Source organism: Dendropsophus ebraccatus, chromosome 3 (assembly GCF_027789765.1).
Source record: "Dendropsophus ebraccatus isolate aDenEbr1 chromosome 3, aDenEbr1.pat, whole genome shotgun sequence".
In the NCBI taxonomy this organism is placed as follows: domain Eukaryota; kingdom Metazoa; phylum Chordata; class Amphibia; order Anura; family Hylidae; genus Dendropsophus; species Dendropsophus ebraccatus.
Genome location: NC_091456.1, coordinates 36,575,428 through 36,596,918, shown reverse-complemented (window position 1 = coordinate 36,596,918; position 21,491 = coordinate 36,575,428). Strand labels below are relative to the sequence as shown.

At 41.3% G+C, this 21,491-nt stretch overlaps 1 protein-coding gene across 1 annotated transcript in view; it reads left to right on the top strand.

Annotated features, from left to right (window-relative positions):
* The window catches only part of MED13L (mediator complex subunit 13L), a 101,454-nt gene extending 81,628 nt beyond the window's left edge, over nucleotides 1-19,826 (top strand). The window contains exons 17-31 of the mRNA XM_069961420.1: nucleotides 33-961; nucleotides 5,899-6,078; nucleotides 7,858-8,081; nucleotides 8,574-8,739; nucleotides 8,887-9,214; nucleotides 10,985-11,204; nucleotides 12,181-12,369; nucleotides 12,617-12,840; nucleotides 13,405-13,547; nucleotides 13,633-13,791; nucleotides 13,909-14,079; nucleotides 15,200-15,348; nucleotides 16,679-16,840; nucleotides 17,021-17,133; nucleotides 17,266-19,826. Coding sequence (XP_069817521.1) covers nucleotides 33-961; nucleotides 5,899-6,078; nucleotides 7,858-8,081; nucleotides 8,574-8,739; nucleotides 8,887-9,214; nucleotides 10,985-11,204; nucleotides 12,181-12,369; nucleotides 12,617-12,840; nucleotides 13,405-13,547; nucleotides 13,633-13,791; nucleotides 13,909-14,079; nucleotides 15,200-15,348; nucleotides 16,679-16,840; nucleotides 17,021-17,133; nucleotides 17,266-17,398 — 3,490 coding nt within the window. The 3' untranslated portion in view covers nucleotides 17,399-19,826. The remainder of the gene's footprint in view (nucleotides 1-32; nucleotides 962-5,898; nucleotides 6,079-7,857; nucleotides 8,082-8,573; nucleotides 8,740-8,886; nucleotides 9,215-10,984; nucleotides 11,205-12,180; nucleotides 12,370-12,616; nucleotides 12,841-13,404; nucleotides 13,548-13,632; nucleotides 13,792-13,908; nucleotides 14,080-15,199; nucleotides 15,349-16,678; nucleotides 16,841-17,020; nucleotides 17,134-17,265) is intronic.
* The last annotated feature ends 1,665 nt before the right edge of the window (nucleotides 19,827-21,491 follow it).

Below are 21,491 nucleotides of genomic sequence, written 5' to 3'. Positions count from 1 at the left end.
ATTAAATATATATCACTCACTTTTACTTATAGGAATGTGCCAAGTGAAGGGAGTCTGACAGACCAAGATTACCTACAGCTCAACACTCCACAGACCAACACCCCTCTTGCTCCTTGCAGTACAGCTCCGCCCAGCAATGGGGGGACTGGTGGCGTCTTGCCTTCTCCAGCTACTCCCAGGTTTTCTGTTCCCACTCCCCGCACACCAAGAACTCCTAGAACTCCAAAAGGTGCTGGAGGAGCCAGTGGCCAAGGCTCAGTGAAGTACGATAGCACAGACCTCTGTTCTCCAGCTTCTACTCCATCTACAACAAGGCCATTGAGTTCTGTTGAGCCGGCTAGCAGCCACCCAGCTCCTGAGGCCCATAGCCTTTATGTTACTTTACTTCTGTCTGACTCTGTTCTAAATATTTTCAAGGACAGGAACTTTGATAGCTGTTGCATATGTGCCTGCAATCTGAATATCAAAGGATCTGACGTAGGCATCTACATCCCAGACTCTTCAAATGAAGACCAGTATCGATGCACCTGTGGCTTCAGTGCCATTGTCAACCGTAGACTTGGTTATCACTCTGGCCTATTTATAGAGGATGAAATGGACATATTTGGCAGATCCTCTTACATAGGGCAGGCAGTGGAGAGAAGACTGAACATGAGAGAAGCAGCACGGAGAAGTGAGGACCCTCCTCCACCTGCTCTTCTCTTGCTTCTCCAGAGTCAATGCACTAGGCCTTTTACCAGTAATGGAGGAATCTGGGACGTTTCATGTAATAAATCTGATTATTTTTTGGAAGGACCCAATACTAACTTGGACAGAGTAAGGGTGGAGAGTTCAGATGCTTGGCCAGAATGCTTAAATGCACTAGAGCAGGGAAGACAGTATGTGGATAATCCAACCGGGGGAAGAGTTGACGACTCTCTGGTCAGAAGTGCTACGTTCCACCTCTGGCCACACAACAATGGTGAGCCCTTTATCTTCATACTATTCTGTTCATACTATTACTATACTATTCGGTTCTATGTGTGATCTATGTATATCTTACATGTATGTTAATCTATGTCTTTTGCGTCTTTTGTTGTCTATGACTTTTGCGTAAGAGTTTAAATCTCTTACATCTATATCATAAAAATCAAAGTCTGTCTGTCCTCTATAGACTTCCAAACGCCTGAACCGTTTGATCCCAAATTTGGCACACAGATACATTGGGTGCCTGGGAAGGTTATTGCGAAGGTCCCGTCCCCGCCAGATGTACAGTAGGGGAGGGGGAGGGGAAAGAGAGGCGCCCCATAGAGATGAATGGGAAAATCTCCTCACTGCAAACACAGGTGATATAATTAGCTGCAGCAGACACGGCAGTTGGAGCCTTAGCAACCAATAGGATTACTGCTTCCATTTTCACAGGGAGCAATGGTTGCTAGGGAAGCTGCCTCACAACATCCACAGTAATAACTGGTAGACCCCCTACTCCATCTATACAGTACATGTATACAGGACCCCCTACTCCATCTATACAGTACATGTATATACAGGGCCCCCTACTCCATCTATACAGTACATGTATATACAGGGCCCCCTACTCCATCTATACAGGACATGTATATACAGGACCCCCTACTCCATCTATACAGTACATGTATATACAGGGCCCCCTACTCCATCTATACAGTACATGTATATACAGGGCCCCCTACTCCATCTATACAGTACATGTATATACAGGGCACTACAGGTATACCAAACTGTGACTGGGTAACACTGCCACACCAGACCTGACCAATACAGCCATACTGTGACTGGATAACACCGCCATACCAGACCTGACCAATACCACCATACTGTGACTGGGTAACACCGCCACACCAGACCTGACCAATACCGCCATACTGTGACTGGATAACACCTCCATACCAGACCTGACCAATACCGCCATACTGTGACTGGGTAACACTATCATACCAGACCTGACCAATACCGCCATACTGTGACTGGATAACACAATCATATCAGACCTGACAAATACTGCCATACTGTGACTGGATAACACCGCTATACCAGACCTGACCGATACCACCATACCATGACTGGATAACACCGCCACACCAGACCTGACCAATACCACCATACTGTGACTGGATAACACCGCCATACCAGACATGACCAATACCGACACACTGTGACTGAATAACACTGCCATACGGGTAAATACGACCCTGCAGGTATACAGGACACTACAGGTATACAGGACCCCAAAACTATACACTATAGGTGCACGGGACCTCCACACAACTATATACTACTGGTATACAGGACCCCAAACTTTACACTACAGGTATACAGGACCCCAAAACTATATACTACAGGTATACAGGACCTCCACCAACTATATACTTTAGGTATACAGTACCTCCACCAACTATATACTACAGGTATACAGGACCCCAAACTATACACTACAGGTATACAGGACCTCAAAACTATGCACTACAGGTATACAGGAACTCCACCAACTATATACTACAGGTATATAGGACCCCAAACTATACACTACAGGTATACAGGACCTACACCAACTCTATAATACAGGTATACAGCACCTTCACCAACTCTATACTACAAGTATACAGGACCCCAAATATACTACAGGTATACAGGAACTCCACCAGCTATATACTACAGGTATATAGGACCCCAAACTATACACTACAGGTATACAGGACCTCCACCAACTCTTTACTATAGTTATACAGGACCCTCAAACTATTTACTACAGGTATACAGGACCCCCGAACTATATACTACAGGTATACAAGACCTCCACCAATTATACACTACAGGTATCCAGGACTCTCAAACTATAAACTACAGGTATACAAGACCTCCACCAACTATACATTACAGGTATACAGCACCAACTATATACTACAGGTATACAGGACCCCCAAACTATACAGTACAGGTATACAGGACCTTCACCAACTGTACACTGCAGGTATACAGGACCTCCCTCAACTATACACTACAGGTATACAGCCCCCCCCCCCAAATACACACTACAGGTATACAGGACCCCCCCAACTATACACTATAGGTATGCGAGACCCCTAAAAACTATACATTGTGGGTATACAGAACCCCTCCAACTATGCACTACAGGTATACACTAATTCCACTGATTAACTCAGATGAAACAATACCTTTAGCTTGGCCTCCTGGGCACCTTAGAACAAATCTAATTAACACACTGACACTTTATACCCGGGCAGCGCCGGGTACATTTTCTAGTATTGTATAAAGGGACATCTTATACCAGTTAGAGACATTTATAGCACCAGGTTAGGAATGATCTATTCCTCTAAAGCAGGTTACTGGAAATGTTCGCCTGTACTTTTTGTGTAAATGGCGATTTGTCTCATGGGCCATGCTCCTCCTCAGAAGTCATACATTAGCTGAATGTGAGCCTAGCACAGGGCTTAATACTAATGTCCATGCACTTCTCCTTCCCCCTTGCTTGCTTTCTGCAGATGCAGTCATGGCATAATGTAGTTTGATCATTATTCTGTTTGGAAAATAATCTTGTTACGTACACGTGTCTGTTCTTCACAAGGCAAAACACTTAATCCTGCTAGAAGGGGTAGTAAAGTATTTCCTCATAAGACTGTATTCATACAAGCTTTTATCACATGATGTAGAGAAAGAAGAACAAGTAGTACGTGAAGCCATATGATGGCATGGCGGCCGCTGCCTCTTTCCTATCAATACCATTCTGTTTCGAGGACTTCATCTGATTCAGGTCATTCATGTCAGCTGACTTCAGAAGGCCTCATGAATTAGTGCTTTATGCAGTGTAAAGCATGGAGGAGGGACAGAGCAGTATTCTCAGTGTTAGACAACCTAGCCAAGCAGAAGTCAGTAACACATTATAGCTCTGTCTATAAAAAGTGTGGCTAATAAAGGGGTTATCTCATCGAACATTGATGGCCTATCCCCAAGGATCAGTATTAGATTGGCAGGGAGATGACTCCCAGCGACATCTGAGGATCAGCTCATTCAAAGTCGCGTGGACTCTTTAAAGGGAACCAATCTCGCCGAAAATCACCCAGCACGCTTCCCAAACATCCCCCTGTACCTTCAGTGCCCCCCCTCTATTAGACCGTATTCTTACTTTTATGATGTCCTACTCTGTATGTAAATGCCGGGCAAGTAGTCACGGTTGGCGTATCTGGTCATGGTCCTGGCCGGTAGAATCGCTGTAATCACGCCCAGAGGGCCGTAATTGAAAGACCTGCATTCCACCAACGCCGCCGGGGGCCTGCGTTGTCTGCGGCGCGGCGACTTCTTTAGCACGCCGCGCATGCGCTGTACGGCGGGAGAAGATGCTGACGTACTGCGCATGCTCTGTGTCCTGAAGACGTCGGCACGCCGCCGGCATGGAATGCAGGCCCCGGTTGACGTTGGCGGAACGCAGGTCTTTCAATCATGCCCCTCTGGGCTTGATTACAGTGATTCCACTGCCCAGGAACGTGACTAGATACGCCCACCGTGACTACTTGCCCGGCATTTACATACAGCGCGGGACATCATAAAAGTAAGAATACGGGGGCACGGAGGGTACAGGGGGATGTTTGGGAAGCGTGATGGGTGATGTGCCAGCACGTTTCCTTATCATTAGGGCGATTTTCAGCGTGATTGGTTCCCTTTAAACAGCATGTCTGTGGGGGGACGGGACGGGGGACCTAGAGTTGGACCCCTAATTATCTAATTTTGATGCCTAGGATAGGCAGTCAATTTTATAAAGCTGAAGAACCTCTTTAAGCAGCTAAATCACAATGACAGAAGAAAACAGTTGAATTGTAAGTCACTACCTTAAGGTAATACTTACCTACCATGTCCTCAATATTTACTTTTTAGGTGGTTTTCCATGGAAAGGCCCAATAGGGTTTAAGTGTCTTATCCTGGGGTTCTGACCACTGTGACCTTCACTGATCACAAGATAGGCGTTCCTGTGTCCCTGTTTGAATGGGATAGATAGGTATTGATATGAGTACTATCTCTCCAGTCAGCTTTAGGTGCCAAAGGAAGATAATAAAGTGCATATGTAAGTGGTTGTCTCAGTGGTCTAACCTTCACAGATCATACCTATGGGATAAGTGTCCTTCGTAGGAAAACCCCTTTAATATCTTCTTTGAAAATGTGAGGTACACAGGTGCAACATGGTTATGGCCACCACTGGCCCATATATATTTTGATGAGCACTGCAGGAAAGAAACTTAGTGTCCCTGTCGTTTTAACTTTCAAAATCTAAATTAACAGTAGATGTGAAATAAAGCAAGTTTGCAATTTACATTCATTTTTTTGTTGTTATCATGCTGTAAAACAAAGCTGAACTTACCAGAAATCCAGGTCCAGTCTCCTGAAGGCACATCGGCCAGTCACGGCTCGATGTGTCCATCAATTACATGACTGTCTTCTCTCTGTGAGTGCTCGGATGGCCGGGGATACACAGGACTTCCTGTTTTCTGACTCTTTGAGGAAAAAAAAAAACCTGTCAGAAAACAGGAAGTGCCGTGTTCTCCATGATAACTAAAAAAAAAAAAAATAATGAATGTGAATTGTAAACTTGCTTTATATAACATCTACTGTTGATTTAGATTTTGAAAGTTATAATGTCAGTGGCACTTTAAATAGGACACATTCTCCCAATGTAAATCCTTTATTACAAACATAACAAAAAATGGAACGTTACAAGTCTTTTGCACAAGACTGCATAGGGTCATAAAGAGGAGGATTACCTTTTTTTGGTGTCTTTTGAGTGTTTGCGTACAGACTTGTAATGAAAAAATACTAAAAATTTTATGTTCATTTATTTTTTTTTAATTCTGATGTTTTTTTTTGGGGTAGTGCTTGATGTGAGCATGCTCCCCTCTCAGGATGTGGTGCGCATGCTACTATCGCTACAGCCATTCTTGCAGGATGCCATCCAAAAGAAAAGAACAGGACGGACCTGGGAGAATATACAGCATGTGCAGGGTCCTTTGACATGGCAGCAGTTTCACAAGATGGCTGGACGTGGATCCTATGGTATGATGATCATGCTTCTTGCTTCTGTGGTCTTTCGTAGTAAATAGTTTGCATCTCGTGCTGTAGGATGCTGCATGGCATTTTGGCTTCTTTTTCAGCACTTTCCTTATGTCCAGAGAATTAATTCCTGTTGCTATCTTTTTGCCATCACCCATGCTGGGCGATAGGACTATCTGCATTTGTGTGGAGAGTTTAACTTCTCTGCAGCTGCCTTTTTTCTTTTCTGTAGAATACATCTACATACAGTATATTAGTGGATGACAGATAAAACCCTAATGTAATAGCAGCCCGTGCGGACAGATTATCGAGCTGTGTAACAGGCTCTGTAAGTCTAGTAGATCGGCACTCGCTTACACTAGTCATCAGGTCGTGTAATACGGCGCTAAGACACAGGAAGGGCAATCTGAGACAAATGACAAAAGAAAAGGGAGTATTGGAAGCAGAGTTGAGTGAAGGATTTTGGAGTGAGGTCCCAGATTCGCCCTTATCCCTTGGGAGCCATGCATAGCTAACCAGTAACAAGTCATGACTTACAATGGCTCTACTAGGCATTGCTCCCACCTAGCCAGAATCCTTCTCCACACTGAGGAGGGGCAACACCCAGAAACATCTGTCTGTGGATGGCCTTGGTTTTTCCCTTGTCATTACATTAATTTATAGGGCCACTTAATATGGTGGTTTTGGTAGTTTTCCTACCGGAGCCACCCTTTGGCTGGGTGCTTCCTGGAAGGATATCTGGCTAGTCCTGTGTTTCAAGACTCTTCAATGAGGCTCCACGGCCTCTTTTGCATATGGCTTATAAGACACTGTTACTTTTGGTACCCATATATTTTAGTAAAAAGTCGGCCAACCTTGCTGAATTCAGTGGGCTGTGTACCAAACCGAAAGAGGGAGCTTTAGCTAAAATATATGGGGGGGGAAGGGTGCCACCTGGTGTCCTAAACAATATATATCACAGTTGGAAAGGAGTGATGGACATACAAAAAAATGTTGCACTCACTGAAACATAAGAAAGAATAATATATTTTAAAGGTTACATGAAAACCAAAAGAGGATTCCTCTAAACATTAAAAGCATTTTTGAAAAAACAATTGTGGTTATAAGTTCCAAGGGAAGGACACCCACATGGTATTCTCCCTCCAAAAAGCCCTTATGTGCATAAACAACACGGTCCAACACATAAACCATGAATAGTATTAAATACAGAATACACCTATCTGACCCAACAACTCACTATATAATAATGATAAAAGTGCCACTTAGCTACCAATCTGTATGGTACACAACAACAAATAACAATGTGACAAAAACCAACAATAAAGGAAGGAAACAGACTGGATGAAGCATGACTAATAAAATATCACCCACTGACCATTTTATGGGACTATCCTGTTGTCACTCTATGGCGACTTTGTCAGGGCTACCAGCTTGCTGATCCCTGGCGTGTGATCCTACTGTTGTGCATGTCCGGAACATAGATGTGTTCCACACTGAGCGTCTGTTTGGTAGTAACAGTCATGACGTGAACATATTAGTGTCTTAATAAAGCTTCACTATACAACCCATTTGCTATTCAGTGGGCTGGTCAACTCTCTAATGTATACAGGGTCGTCCTGACTGTCCCAGACATGTCCAGAGGACATCCCAGAGGATGTTTGGGAAGGAATGGTTCTAATTTTATCTTAACCCCCACCCCCCCCCCCCCCCCCCCCCTTGTTTATAGAAAGCATTATTGATCTGTGTTTTTTTTATTTTTTTTAATCCTTTCTATATATGTAGGATCTGAAGAATCTCCAGAGCCACTGCCCATACCGAACCTCTTAGTTGGTTATGACAAAGACTTCCTTACCATAGCTCCTTTCTCTCTTCCCTTCTGGGAACGTCTACTTCTCGAGCCATATGGTGGACAGCAGGATGTAGGATACTTAGTGTTATGTCCAGAAAATCCAGCCTTACTAGATGGAGCAAAAGCCTTCCTCAGTGACTTGAGTGCAGTGTATGAGGTAAGCATTAGGAGTCTTTGTTTTTACTTTTCCCATGCAGTACAAGTGGTATTAGTTTTGTTGCAATTTGACAGTAAAGAGAATACACCTCCTTAGTTTATCCTTTCTTTCATGAAAAATCTAATTTTGTGCTTTTTATATAGATATTAGCTACAAACGTAGACTTATACGGAAAACCACTGCCTTATCCCTTTGTTCTCAGAGAGAACTGTCTGGCTGCGGCTTACCCCTCCCCCTCCCCATAGAGAATACAGGAATATGGGGAGTACAAGAGAGATAACAACTGGCCAAATGATTGTTTGGCCATCAGTTATTAAATAGGTTTTGCCACCTTTGTGGCTGTAGGGACACTGCTGTCAAATATTTTAATGTGGAAGATCCAGGTCACCAGTGTTTATGCAAAATCCTCTGCTAATCAAGCTAGTAGATAGTATTCATATACCGTCTTAACTTAAGAAGAGAACATAGCATTGCCCCTTTGTGATATTACAGATGTGCCGTCTTGGCCAGCACAGACCAATTTGTAAGGTTCTGTGTGATGGGATTATGAAGATTGGCTGCTCTACAAGTGAAGCATCTGGTGAAGAATCGATCAATGAGGACCTGGACAACCGCGCTCGGCTTCAGATGTACGCTCAGACCTGCCGGCAACACCTAGGTCAGTCATATGCAGTTTTCATACCCATTGATTGCAATCCTGTATTTGGCCACCATTGCCTACATCACTAAAAGGAGTTGTACTGGATTAGAACTGTCTCTTGTATTTTACTTTTATTATTACTATTTTGTCTCTCTCTATTTTTAGCTCCATATCTATCCTCTCTTCAGCTGGACAGCAGCCTATTATTACCTCCAAAAAACCAAGCAAATCCAAGTACACAGAACACACAAAGTCCCACTGCATCTTCTGGACCATCCAACCCTACATTCAGTTCCACTCCTAATGGGACTGGCTCAGCACCACAGTCATCTTCATCTTCTTCGCTGCCTGCTGGGAATAGCTCTGCTCCTGCGCCGTTCAACACCTGCACAGCACAGAATTCTTCCAGTTCTGCAGAACGATCTGCAGTAAGCCAGCCGACTGTAGAAGTGGAATCCAATCCACCACCCCCACAGCTAGAAACACCTGAAAGGTGAGTGGCCATAATGTCGTTATCTCTTTTTGTGTATTATATATTATTGTGATCGCATATTGTAGAAACTGTGTTTTGATATGAGGCACAACACTTTATGATATTTTCATCTTACCGCTGTGGTAAAACTGACATCTATGTTCCTCGGTCAGTGTGATTACAACAACAATTCATATAACTTTAAGTATTTTTAAATAGTTAAAACTTTTTAAAAAATTGTGTTTTAAAATGGCTGTTCTGATCCTTATAATGCTTTTATTTTTTGGGCTCCTTGATGCGTCATTTTTTTACGCCATGAGCTGTACTTTTTATCGGTACCTTACTATCATATGTGATTTTATTTAATTTTTTTTGTTACTTTTTATTCAGTTTTTTTTTATGTGCTGTGACCAAAAATCTGTAAATTTGCACCTCAGCAGGTTTTTGCTTTTACTGTGCGATATCAGGAATACCATGATTGCTCATAGCGGTGAATGCTGTGCCTATGATATGTGTTATCTATGCTCCATTGCTTCAGGCTGCTGAAGACAGCCTAAAGCAGGGTTGTCAAACTCAAATACACAGTAGGCCAAAAATAAAAAATTAGACAAAGTTGCGGGCAAACCTTGATAATTATTGAAGCGAGAATGCCGTGGTGTTGGCACTGTCAGAGCAGCGTGCGTTGTTCCTGGCACTGTCAGTGGTGTACGTCTCCCAGCCCCATGCAGTCTGATAAATGACATGACATGATAAATTGATATGACATGATTAAACCCCCAACCCATATAATAGCCAATCCCCCAAAATTGCCGGACATATTAGCCAGCCCTTCCAATAGTGCCCAAATACTAGCTAGCCCCCCAAGTTTCCCATATAGTAGCCAGTCCTCCCCCATAGTCTCATACAGTAGCCAGCCCTCCCCAATAGTCTCATATAGTAACCAGCCCTCCCCAATAGTCTCATATAGTAGCCAGCCCTCCCCAATAGTCTCATATAGTAACCAGCCCTCCCCAATAGTCTCATATAGTAGCCAGCCCTCCCCAATAGTCTCAAATAGTAGCCAGCCCTCCCCAATAGTCTCAAATAGTAGCCAGCCCTCCCCAATAGTCTCTTATAGTAGCCAGCCCTACACAGTCTTTTACATAGTAGCCAGCCCTCCCCAATAGTCTCTTATATAGTAACCAGCCCTCCCCAATAGTCTCTTATATAGTAACCAGCCCTCCCCAATAGTCTCTTATATAGTAGTCAGCCCTCCCCCATAGTCTCCTATATAGTAGACATGGCAGGCCAGTTGTAATCAAAACTCTAAATTGCCTGACGGGCCAAAAATAATGGCACCATGGGCCAGTTTTTGCCAGCGGGCAAGAGTTTGACATGACTGGCCTAAAGTAATCACCAAGCCGGTACACAGAAGAGGCCTGGGCAGTAAATATAACGGATTGGCTTCCTGTGATCCAATTGCAGGGAGCTGATCCCAGACTCCGAGGGAAGCAATTTTAAAGCTATGATCGCTTAAATAGTGATCGCTGTGTGCAGCTACTCAGGATCATCCCTCAGCTACTTAGATAGTAGCTGGGGCCAATAAAAAAGAAAAGATTTTTAAAATGATGCCTGCCATTTTCTGGCTCATATTTTGACCACTTTCATTTGTAAGAAGCCTGGTGTAGACAAGGCAGACAGCCAGACTTGGTATTTTTAATACCCCTACCCTCAAATTAATGAAAACTCATTTTAATTTATGTATTTTCCCTTAATGGAAATAATGTATATGTATCTTTTATGTGTTCTCAGTACAACAGAAAGAGAGAAAATTGGGATCCCAACAGTGGCAGAACCAGCGGCAAGTGTCACTTTATCCCCAACTGTTGTAATATACATAGTGGATCCTTTTACATATACTTCAGATGACGACTCACACACAGGAAACTTCTGGCTGCTGGGTTTGATTCGGTGTTTTACGGACATGCTGGAAATTTTACCAGAACCACTTCGTGCTGCCTGTATCCTGCAGGTAAGGTTACTATGCGGTATGAACAATGCTAGGAGTAAAGATAAATTCAAGTTGTTACAGGTGCAGTGATATCAAATAGTGATATATTCATATAGTCATAATCAAAGTTTTTTCTCTTTATTGTTCTTATTACTTTTTTCTCTCCAAATTTATCTATTACTTGACTGTGCGATTGTTTGATCTTTCTATAATACACTGCAATTTCTTCTGTGTTGCAATATATGTTGATTTAAAACTGACAGGTGTTCTGCTAAGCGCTCTATCTAACAGGGCCTGTTAGGCTTACAAAGATGGCAGATGTTGATTGACAGATGACTGCCCATATACAGTATGGCTGCAAACACACAGGGCAGGGGTCCGCAGCGGATTTTGCAGCGAGAAATCCGCTGTGGATCCATGCCCTGTAATGTCTATGGGAAGCCATACTTGCAGCTGGATGGAAATCCTGCTGCGAGTATGTAAGGAGACCGCCCCATTAACCCCCGCCGGCTGGAGCATATACATTACCTGCTCCACGATCTGGCTTGCTTCTGGTGTTCCCAGGTGGACCCCCCGCTTAGCTTATCAGTGTGCTGCGGCGGGGGTTAACAGGGCGGTCTCCTTACATAGTCGCAGTTGGATGTTTCCCATAGACATTGCAGGGCAGGGATCCGTAGCGGATTATGCTGAGAATTTGCTGCGAGAAATCAGCTGCGGATCCGCCCTGTGTGTTTGTACCCTATAGACAGACAACTGCTAATCAGCAGCTGGTGGACTTAGTGTGCTGGTGCTCATGAATTTGGAGGACTACTGAGTACATGCGCATAATGGAAAGAACTAGTTTGCCATTCTGTTCAGCCTCTTTGTCATTAGTTTATTATATTATAGAATTTCAAAAAGGATAGTTTTTCTATAAAATGTTCCCACCCTAAGTTCAGTTCTTTATGTGTTTTGTCTTTGACTGTCATTGATTTATTTTTGTTTTGTCCTGTCCTAGGTGGTGCCATGTCGGTATCTGCTGCAGACTGTTAATGATGAGACGGTCTCCTACATCCAGCATTTGAAGTCTTTAGCTTTCTCTGTATACTGCCAGTGTCGTCGGCCAGTTGCCTCCCAGATTCCAATCAAGCCACTTACTGGCTTTGGCCCAGCAGCTGCCCTTAACATAGTGTTGAAAGCCTCTGAGGTAACTTTGAAAAATAATCTGTTTGCTGTATAGTTTTCGGGTACCCTGTATATACATTTCACTTATGTCAGGTGTCTAATAGAAAAATCTAAAAAATGTAAGAATACTGTCAACTTTTTAGCAAGATAGACTCTCCTGTTTTATAAGATCTGCTCATGTGGTTTGCATTTGTGGTTTCTTTACCATGATAGGGTTTGTATTATGTCTGTGTTTTCATCTTGAGTTCTCGTTTTTTCTCCTTTACTAGCATCCAATCCCAGGGCAACTGTACTCTCCACCATTTTTGCTTGCCCCCACGAAAGAGAAGCCGCCAGAACCAGGAGAAACATTTGGTGAGGCCGGGCAGAAGTACAACGTGTTATTTGTAGGGTATTGCCTGTCTCATGATCAGCGCTGGCTCCTGGCATCTTGCACTGACTTACAGGGGGAACTGCTGGAGACCTGCGTTGTGAACATTCATGTGCCCAATAGGTAAGGATCTTGGTAATGTCTTGCAGTAATTGATTGTAGTAAATATTGAGCATTCCCAGTATATTGAAGCTCTACACTGGGTTACATTCTTTTTATTATTTGTTGAGAAAATCACTTCAAGGTTCTGAAAATAACCACTCACTTTTTCACATCGCAAGGATAGTGAAGACCTGCCCCCTCCCCATTACTCGTGTAGCAGTGAGGTTGATTAATGATGGACATGACATCAGTTTTTGTAACCAACTATGTTGTTATAGCTGAAAGGGCCAGTAAACTATTGACACCCACTCTAATCTTTATCAACAGCCAATCACTGTTCTTTGTGGTATATGGTAAAAGATAACAGGCCAGTGATTGGCTGCAGTGGTGATGGGCATATGGGCACATCATGCAGTTTTGTAAACGAAGGGGGTCAGTATAGCTATTTTCTTTTTATTATTTTAGCAACAAAATGAGCAATGTTGTATGGGTTGCTTGTGTACATTGTCAAATAATTACTGTTTGTTACTGCAACAGTCAAGTTTGTCACGTTTTACAGCATAGAAAATGTTTCCAATCTCTTAGGTTTAGAAGAAGTAAAGTTTCAGCACGGAAAATTGGACTACAAAAATTATGGGAGTGGTGCGTAGGACTAATGCAGATGACTTCTTTGCCCTGGAGAGTTGTCATTGGACGCCTGGGAAGACTGGGCCATGGAGAGTTGAAAGGTACATAGTTAAATGCAATGTCCTTTATGGTATAAAATACTATGTACTTTTTATGTTTGTAAACACTTTTTACTGTGTGTTACAGACTGGAGTATTTTGCTGGGAGAATGCTCACTACAGAACATTAGCCGTCAGCTGAAAGAAGCATGTAGGATGTGTGGTATTTCTGCTGCAGACTCGCCATCTATTCTTAGTGCCTGCCTTGTAGCAATGGAGCCACAGGGATCCTTCAATGTGATGCCAGGTGAATTACATGGGAATAGCTTGAGTATTTGTATTACTTGTGATATTTAGGCAAAAAATCATAGTGCAAAAATATACAGTACTGATTATAATCTAACGTTAAATATTTCCACTACAGATGCAGTTACCATGGGATCTGTCTTTGGTCGCAGCACAGCCTTGAATCTGCAGACCTCTCAGCTCAGCACCCCACAAGATGCATCTTGCACCCACATCTTAGTATTTCCTACTTCAGCCACAACCCAGGTTGCTCCTAGTCATTATCCACATGAAGATGGTTTTAATAATGGTGAGTTACTGTCAGACTTCATTATTGCTCCCATAGCTCTGGCAACCTGTTTGTCTCTCTTGGTCTATCAATTGTTTGTGAGTCTTCACTAGACACATACAAGGTCAGAATTCTAAACCTTATCCCCCAATCTCAGAAATGCAAGATATCTTTCATTAAATTTTTTTCTTGTTGCTGTAGCCAATGGGCTAGTTTGAGAAAACTTTTATTCCTCATGAAATAAAAGTTTTGAAGCATCTTTTCTTTGCAGGGTACATTTTCTCTGTTCTTCCTACAACTTTATGACGAAATTGACAGCTGGGTGTTGCTCGTTGATTGCAACAGTCTTACAGACACACCCCAACTAGAAACCCAATTGTCAATTTATTGTTATTGAGAAAAGATGCTTTAGATTTGCTGTATTAGGGGAACAGGTCCACAGATCCAAGGGGTTTTCACGGCAATGCCAGGTGACTGCTGCTCCAGTTTCCCTTAAAGTGAATAGGAGCTAAGCTATAGTAACCTGATATGGCCACCCCTACACAACAACTGTACAGAACTAAGGCTTTGTTTAAACCTGGCCACCATGGATGGGACCATCAATCACTTGTACCCCTCTTAAGTGTACCTAAAGAGTATGGAGTGTAGTGAAGAACAGGTTTAATGTGTCCTTGATTATTTTAATAGCTGAGTATAAAATTGCAGTATATATATATATATATATATCTATCTATCTCTGAAGCGGTTTTAGGAAAATGGGTGATCCTCGTCACTGGACTTCCTAGCTGTTTTCTTTCGCTTGCCCTTCAGAACGATTTGTTAAATTAGCCATTAACATTTGTGAATACTTCATTATATGTCGCCCCAGTGTTTTACATTACTGTTAATGGTCCTTTCTCTGTGACATTCTTGCCATTAATTGTTCCCATCAAGGAGGTGACCATTAACCTATGTTCACCATTAATTTGTAGTGTTCATTATACTGAAGGAGAGCCTGCCATTAGTTATTGTATATTAGCTTATTTGGAGGTTTTGTTCCCAACGCATTTATTAAATACATGATTTGAGGCATGTAATATAACAGCAGCATCCATCTGCTTAAATTTCTCGTTCTAAATTATGGTGAACTGTATTGTTTCAGATGATATGTTTGATCTACCATTCCCGGACATGCCTGACATGGAAAATGACCTAGGAATTTTAATCCAAGGAAATCTCCATTCTCCTCCAAACTCCTCGCCAGGATCTCCAACAGGCATTGGAGGTGGATCACACTTCCAGCATAGCCGGGTACGTTGTGGACATACATTTAATAGCATTAATTCATAAAATGTATAACCAGTATAGACATGTGTTTACATAAATGCTTTGCAAATATACAGTATGAAAACTATCAATGTACACAGAAAAGTAAGCTTTCTTAGTCTTCAGTCAGACTTTCAGTGATATTTTAAGGACCGTAAATTATCTGCAGCTATCAGAAATAAATGGGAAGGTGATAATTTAAATTAAGGTTATCCTGATTTTTTTTGCGGACGTTACGGATGTAATGTCCGCAAAAAAATGTTGATCCCTTAGACTTCTATTGGCTAATAGTTTAACAATTACGGTCTTCGGAATGGATTGCGTATCCATAAAACTATGGCTAGTGGGAGTAGCCCAATAGAAATCAACGGGCCCTAAATTTGTCAGTAATTGCAGTTCCGCAATTACGGACAAATTTAAGGATTACTTTAGGGTGTTGAACAATACATTATGTGCTGTAGTTTTATTATCTAGTCTGTATTACATGTTAGATACCATTCTGTGGGTATAAAAGCAATGTTTTTTTGTGCTGTTACAAAGGTTTTATTTTGTTACTCTCTGCCACTAGACTATAAAATTCAAGTGCTGTTAATGTTGTTCTACACTCCATACCTGAAGATTCAGCCATTCAGATTGTTTCCCTTCTGCCATTTTTACACTGTTGTATATGTAAAAACATGTAATTGAGCAGATTAATGATGTACTTTTTGTTTTTGTCTCCCACCCAGTGATAGTCAATAGTGTCGATTGAAATTGCCAAAAGTTTGGCATTTAAAGTAGAAGTCCTGTGAAAATTTTGTATTGTATTGCCCCCCAAAAGTTATACAAATCCCCAATATACACTTATTACTGGAAATGCTTATAAAGTGCTTTTTTCCCTGCACTTTTCCTGGATAACATGGTGATGTCACACCCCGACTTACAGGGCACTGGAGGGACACTGAGCATCCCTGTGCCATCATCCTCTGCAGCAGCCACAGCCCGCACAGCTCTGGGAGTCGGGTCGTGACATCACCATGTTATCCAGGAAGTGACATCACCATGTTATGTATGCTGCCCTAGGGAGTCCTGGAAAACCTGGATACAGACATAGTCAGTATCCATGTTTTCCTGGCAGCCCTAGTCAAAATGCTGAGGTTGCAAAACCCATATTTTCCGCAAGTTCACCTAGTAGTCACCTATCAGATCCCCCCCCCCCATATGAACAATATGTGACTGAAGAACATAATTTCCGCTCTAAGACCAGGAGTGTAGTTGTCCTTTCCTTGTGTGCTTTTCAATCTTTGTGCTCACGTTTGTCTTCTTTTAATTATAGAGTCAAGGAGAGAGGCTCCTTTCTAGGGAAACACCAGAAGAACTCAAGCAGCAGCCTTTGGCTCTTGGTTACTATGTCTCCACAGCCAAAGCAGAAAACCTGCCTGAATGGTTTTGGTCATCATGCCCACAAGCGCAGAACCAGTGTCCCTTATTTTTAAAGGTAAAACCATTGACAAGCTGCTGATCTGGAATACAAACGACTTTCCTAGTTAATCTAAATGCCATAGTAAAGTGAGAATAAATGAGAGCCTGTAATATAACGTGTAGCATTAAAGCTCCATATAAAAGGCTTTTCCAATGTGTCTACATATAAATCTCTTGGCCTTTTGCTGTTTTGCAGGCTTCACTACATCATCATATTTCTATATCTCAAAATGATGACCTCATTCCTGCGCGCACTTCACAACGTGTTCCTCATCCTTTGGATTCCAAAACTACATCAGACGTTCTAAGGTGACTTAAGAATTACAGTAGAATATTAATTGCCTGTTCTTCTGTCTTCTGTATTTTATATGCATACTCTTTGTAGTTAATAGGAAGCACACCTCCATTTGTTATAATATGTTTTGTTTTTCTCTTGTCTAGGTTTGTGCTTGAGCAGTACAACGCCCTCTCATGGTTGACGTGCAACCCAGCTACTCAGGACCGAACGTCATGCCTACCTGTTCACTTCACGGTGCTCACACAAATGTATAACATGGTCATGGACATTCTTTGAATACAATTATCCTGCATTGACCAACATTCTGAGTGCCCTGAGATTGCCGTGTGTAAAGTCTGCTGTTGGAACTGTTGCATGGAGGAAAAATGCACTTCATTTGGAACACTTGTTTCTGTGCAACACAAAATGTACACTAAGAAATAACAACAGTACAAGCAAATTCATTCTACTGACAAATACATGGATTGACGTATACATAGCCCTGTAAGTCAGGGTTATGTATACCTGCAAAATGAGAGGGGTCAGACTTACAACTTCACACAAAGGAGCTTGGCAATCCAGCAATAAATCAAAGCAGTCTGCAGCTTTGATAAGAAACAATACAGTGATATAGTCACTACTAAACTAGACAAGATGGATACACACACTGATAAAGTACATCACTGGTGAAACCCCGACCAGTACAGGTGCATAAGTCTTTACAGCACTATCTTCAACTCGGTTATTGTATCAGCTTCTCATAGCACTTCTATGCCGCTCAATCAGCTTGCTGTCTTCTTGTAGCACAGACTAGGCCAACAATATTCCAATTTTATACATGTTTTATATCCGGTTTTACTTTTATTCAAGCCCATTGTGCTGAATATGTTCACTGGTAGCATTCTGACCGAAAAAAAGTTGTTTTTGTGCCAAACCCCGTCAGTATTCTTCGTTCAGTATATGATGTATATGCAGTAGCCAAAAAGCTAAGGCCACATAATCAGTTTTTCCAGTGTTGACGCCGTGTCAGAAGCGAATTTTTTTCTGTTCCTCTTGGAAGTGACAATCAGGTAGCTGTGTTTTCCTAATGGTATAAATGACATTCCATGAACCTTGTATTGAAAGCTACTTTTAAAACTAACACTTTTGTAGTTACAACATTTTAATATGATCACCCCATAGTAGTAAATCAACCTGCATCACATACCTAATAACTGGTACCAGGCATCCATTGGTGATCACAACCGTAACACTCTCTTTAGGGCTTGCTCTCACAAGCATTTCCCTGCCTTCATATGATTCAATGGTGTTATAGTATTTTGAGCAAGCACCATTAGTGATCCACTACAAGTACTATGCAGGCATTTGGATCATTGTTTCGACTGATAAAATACCCTGCTAGTTACATGAGGAATTGTTAGATACACATAAAGGCAACGAATTTTAAGTTTTTGTGGTGCTATTTAGTAGTTTTTAATGGTCTTTGCAGTTTGTACTGTAAATTGTGAGGGTGCATATCACCTGCAATAGAACAGTATTAGGCCCCGGCTACATATAGACTTTGTAACATGGCATAATGATCTCCCACGTGATTCAGGTTCTCCCATTTACACTCAAAAGTCTTGTTCTATCTTGATGCATTTTGATCATAGCAGTATATTGTGCCCATGTTGCAGTCCCATGGTAATAAAAGCAACTACCGTGGGGCTGTAACGCGACTAGTGGGAATTGAACATGTGAACCTACAACTTTGTGTGTGTGTTTGTAGCCTAAAAAGTTGTATTTCATCAACTTGCCAAACCTAAAATCCTAGCTGAAGTGGTTTACTTAATGAAGAAGCTGACACAATACTCTGAAGGTCTCCTATACGGTGCATATGAAAGCTATTCACACATCTACTCCTTTCTTCATAAGACTGAGCTCAGTGGCAATCCAATACAAAAGCATGAAACATACAGGCAGCTCTTTTCTCAAATCCATATATCCTTTATAGATATTTATGTGTTATTTTTTTTTTCATCATCATTTACTATTTAAAGAAGTATTTGGTTTTAGCATGGAGAAAGGCGAGTTAAATGGCTCTTTTATTTAAACGAAGACGCAGAACAAGTTAAGGATGCTCTTGCACAACATCGATAGACATCCATTCTACTTTTCATTGAAAATGTTATTCTAAATTTATGACAAATTCAGACGTGTAAAGTTTTTGCCAGTTCTGGAAGTAAAAAAAAAAAAAATCTGATCTGTGACAAAGATTAAAGAATAATGTATTTGTATATAGAAATATATATCACTTTTTTAAAAAAAAATTGTAAAAGTTGTACATTTCTCAATGAACTAATTTTTAAAGCATTTACTGGCTGTGTTTTTCCATTTTATATATAAAATATATAAATATATAAATATAAATATTATATATACACACATTTACAAATATCTATAAATAGCCGTAAAAACTGAATATGGGAATCGAAGCCCTGCCAGAAACACGTGAAAGGAGGGCAACTTTTCTGGAGTTCCAAAAGAAATTTTAATCCCTACTCTGGTACCTCACATTCAGAAAGACTTTGATAAAAAAAAAAAAAAAAAAGACAAAAACAAACAAGCAAAAAACAAACAAAAAATAAACAATGAAAAAAATAAACAGAAGTTACGAGTTAAAGGTTCAATATAAATGTGCTTCATATATACCTTGTGAACAAAAGGTCTATACTTTTACACACTTTTTTTAGATGAATAAATTATTGATTTATTGATCTCAGACTTGAGACTTGTTTTATTGCATTACATCATAACGATAAGTATTGGCTGTTGAATGTTTTGGAGGAAATTGTTGTTGCCTTTTGACATTTTCACTTTCCCGTAAACACCTACCGTACCTTTTTTTTTCGCTAATGCAGTAAGGTAACCACGCAATGGTCTGATCTATTTATGCAGTCCAAGTATATTGCACTTGAACATTACACCTATATGAGCTTATTAGAACATTAATCTATGGATAGTCAAGTTGGGCCCTCTGAGTCACAAGTCTTTTTTGCGAAGGGTTTTATACAACATTATGGACTTGCAGCCAAATAATTATTCGTAAGCAAACGTCAGCTCCATATTAAAAGAGCAGGTTGGATTCACAGTTCTAATTCATTCCAAAGGTGTTCAGTGAGAAGCTAGCCCACACCAAACCCATCAAACTATGGGGGACATTTACTATAGAGTCTTAAATTTTCAATTTTTCTACAGACTAATTTAACAAATATTTAAAAATGTGTGAATGAAAATATTCGAAAAATATTCACAAAATGTTCCACAAATAAATTCACCTGCTACTGACCAGACGAAGCCCTGCAATTGTGCAAAAGATAAATTGGGCGCAAATTCCAGATTATGCAAATTTTGGGGCGAATACTTAAAAAAGTAAGAAAAGGCACAAAAAACATACAGTGGTGCCTTGGATTACGAGCATAACTCGTTCCGGGACCGTGCTTGTAATCCAAATCCACTCTTAAACCAATCACTGAAATGCAGACAATAGGTTCACCACCCCAAAATAATGATTTTTTATTCTTAATAACATGTAGAACTGATTAAACAAACAATGAGAAACAGCTAAATGTGATATTATAAGTTACTGCACAGTATAGCAATTAGCATGTGGAGTATTATGTATAGTAAGTGCATAAACCTGAAAACACACCAGCAGCTTGTAGATACAGAATGCAAATACAGATCCCCATAATGCAGGTGCGTAGTATAACAGGCTAGAATAGAGAAGCAGGGCTGCTGTCAGAGGCCTGTGTGGTCACATGACAGCAATGGGGAAGGGGTGTGTGTCCAGCATTGACCAATCAGGAAGTGAGAATCACAGAGCTGTGCAGGAGGACAGAGATAGAAACTTTACATATAGCAGTTTGAATGTCTGAGTGTGAGTGCAAGCACGTTATAGCAGGAATAGAGAGGATGGAGACACATAGGCTGACAGAGACTGCAGGGAGCATAAAGGAATGAGCAGGGCATATGTGGGCACATAAATGCAGTGCTCTCTGCCTGTGGGGAGAGAGGTTACAGCTATGAGGAGATTACCTGCCTGAAGTGGATTTGCCATGATTTGGAAGGTGAGGGAGACTTCCTGGGTCAGAGTACAGTGCTGTAGACCCCGCTATGCAGACCATGCCCCTCCCCCATTCTCCCTCCCACCCAGTACAGGGAGCTCTTAAACCAAAGCAATGCTCTTAAACCAAGTTACAATTTTGAAAAACTTTAAGCTCTTCTTGCAAAAACCGAGGTATCACTGTATTTACCAAAAAATAGCCCTTGATAAATGTCCCCCTATATCTTGATGGATGTCTCTTTCTGAGCAGAGGACACAGTCATGCCAAACAGAAAATCGCTTTCT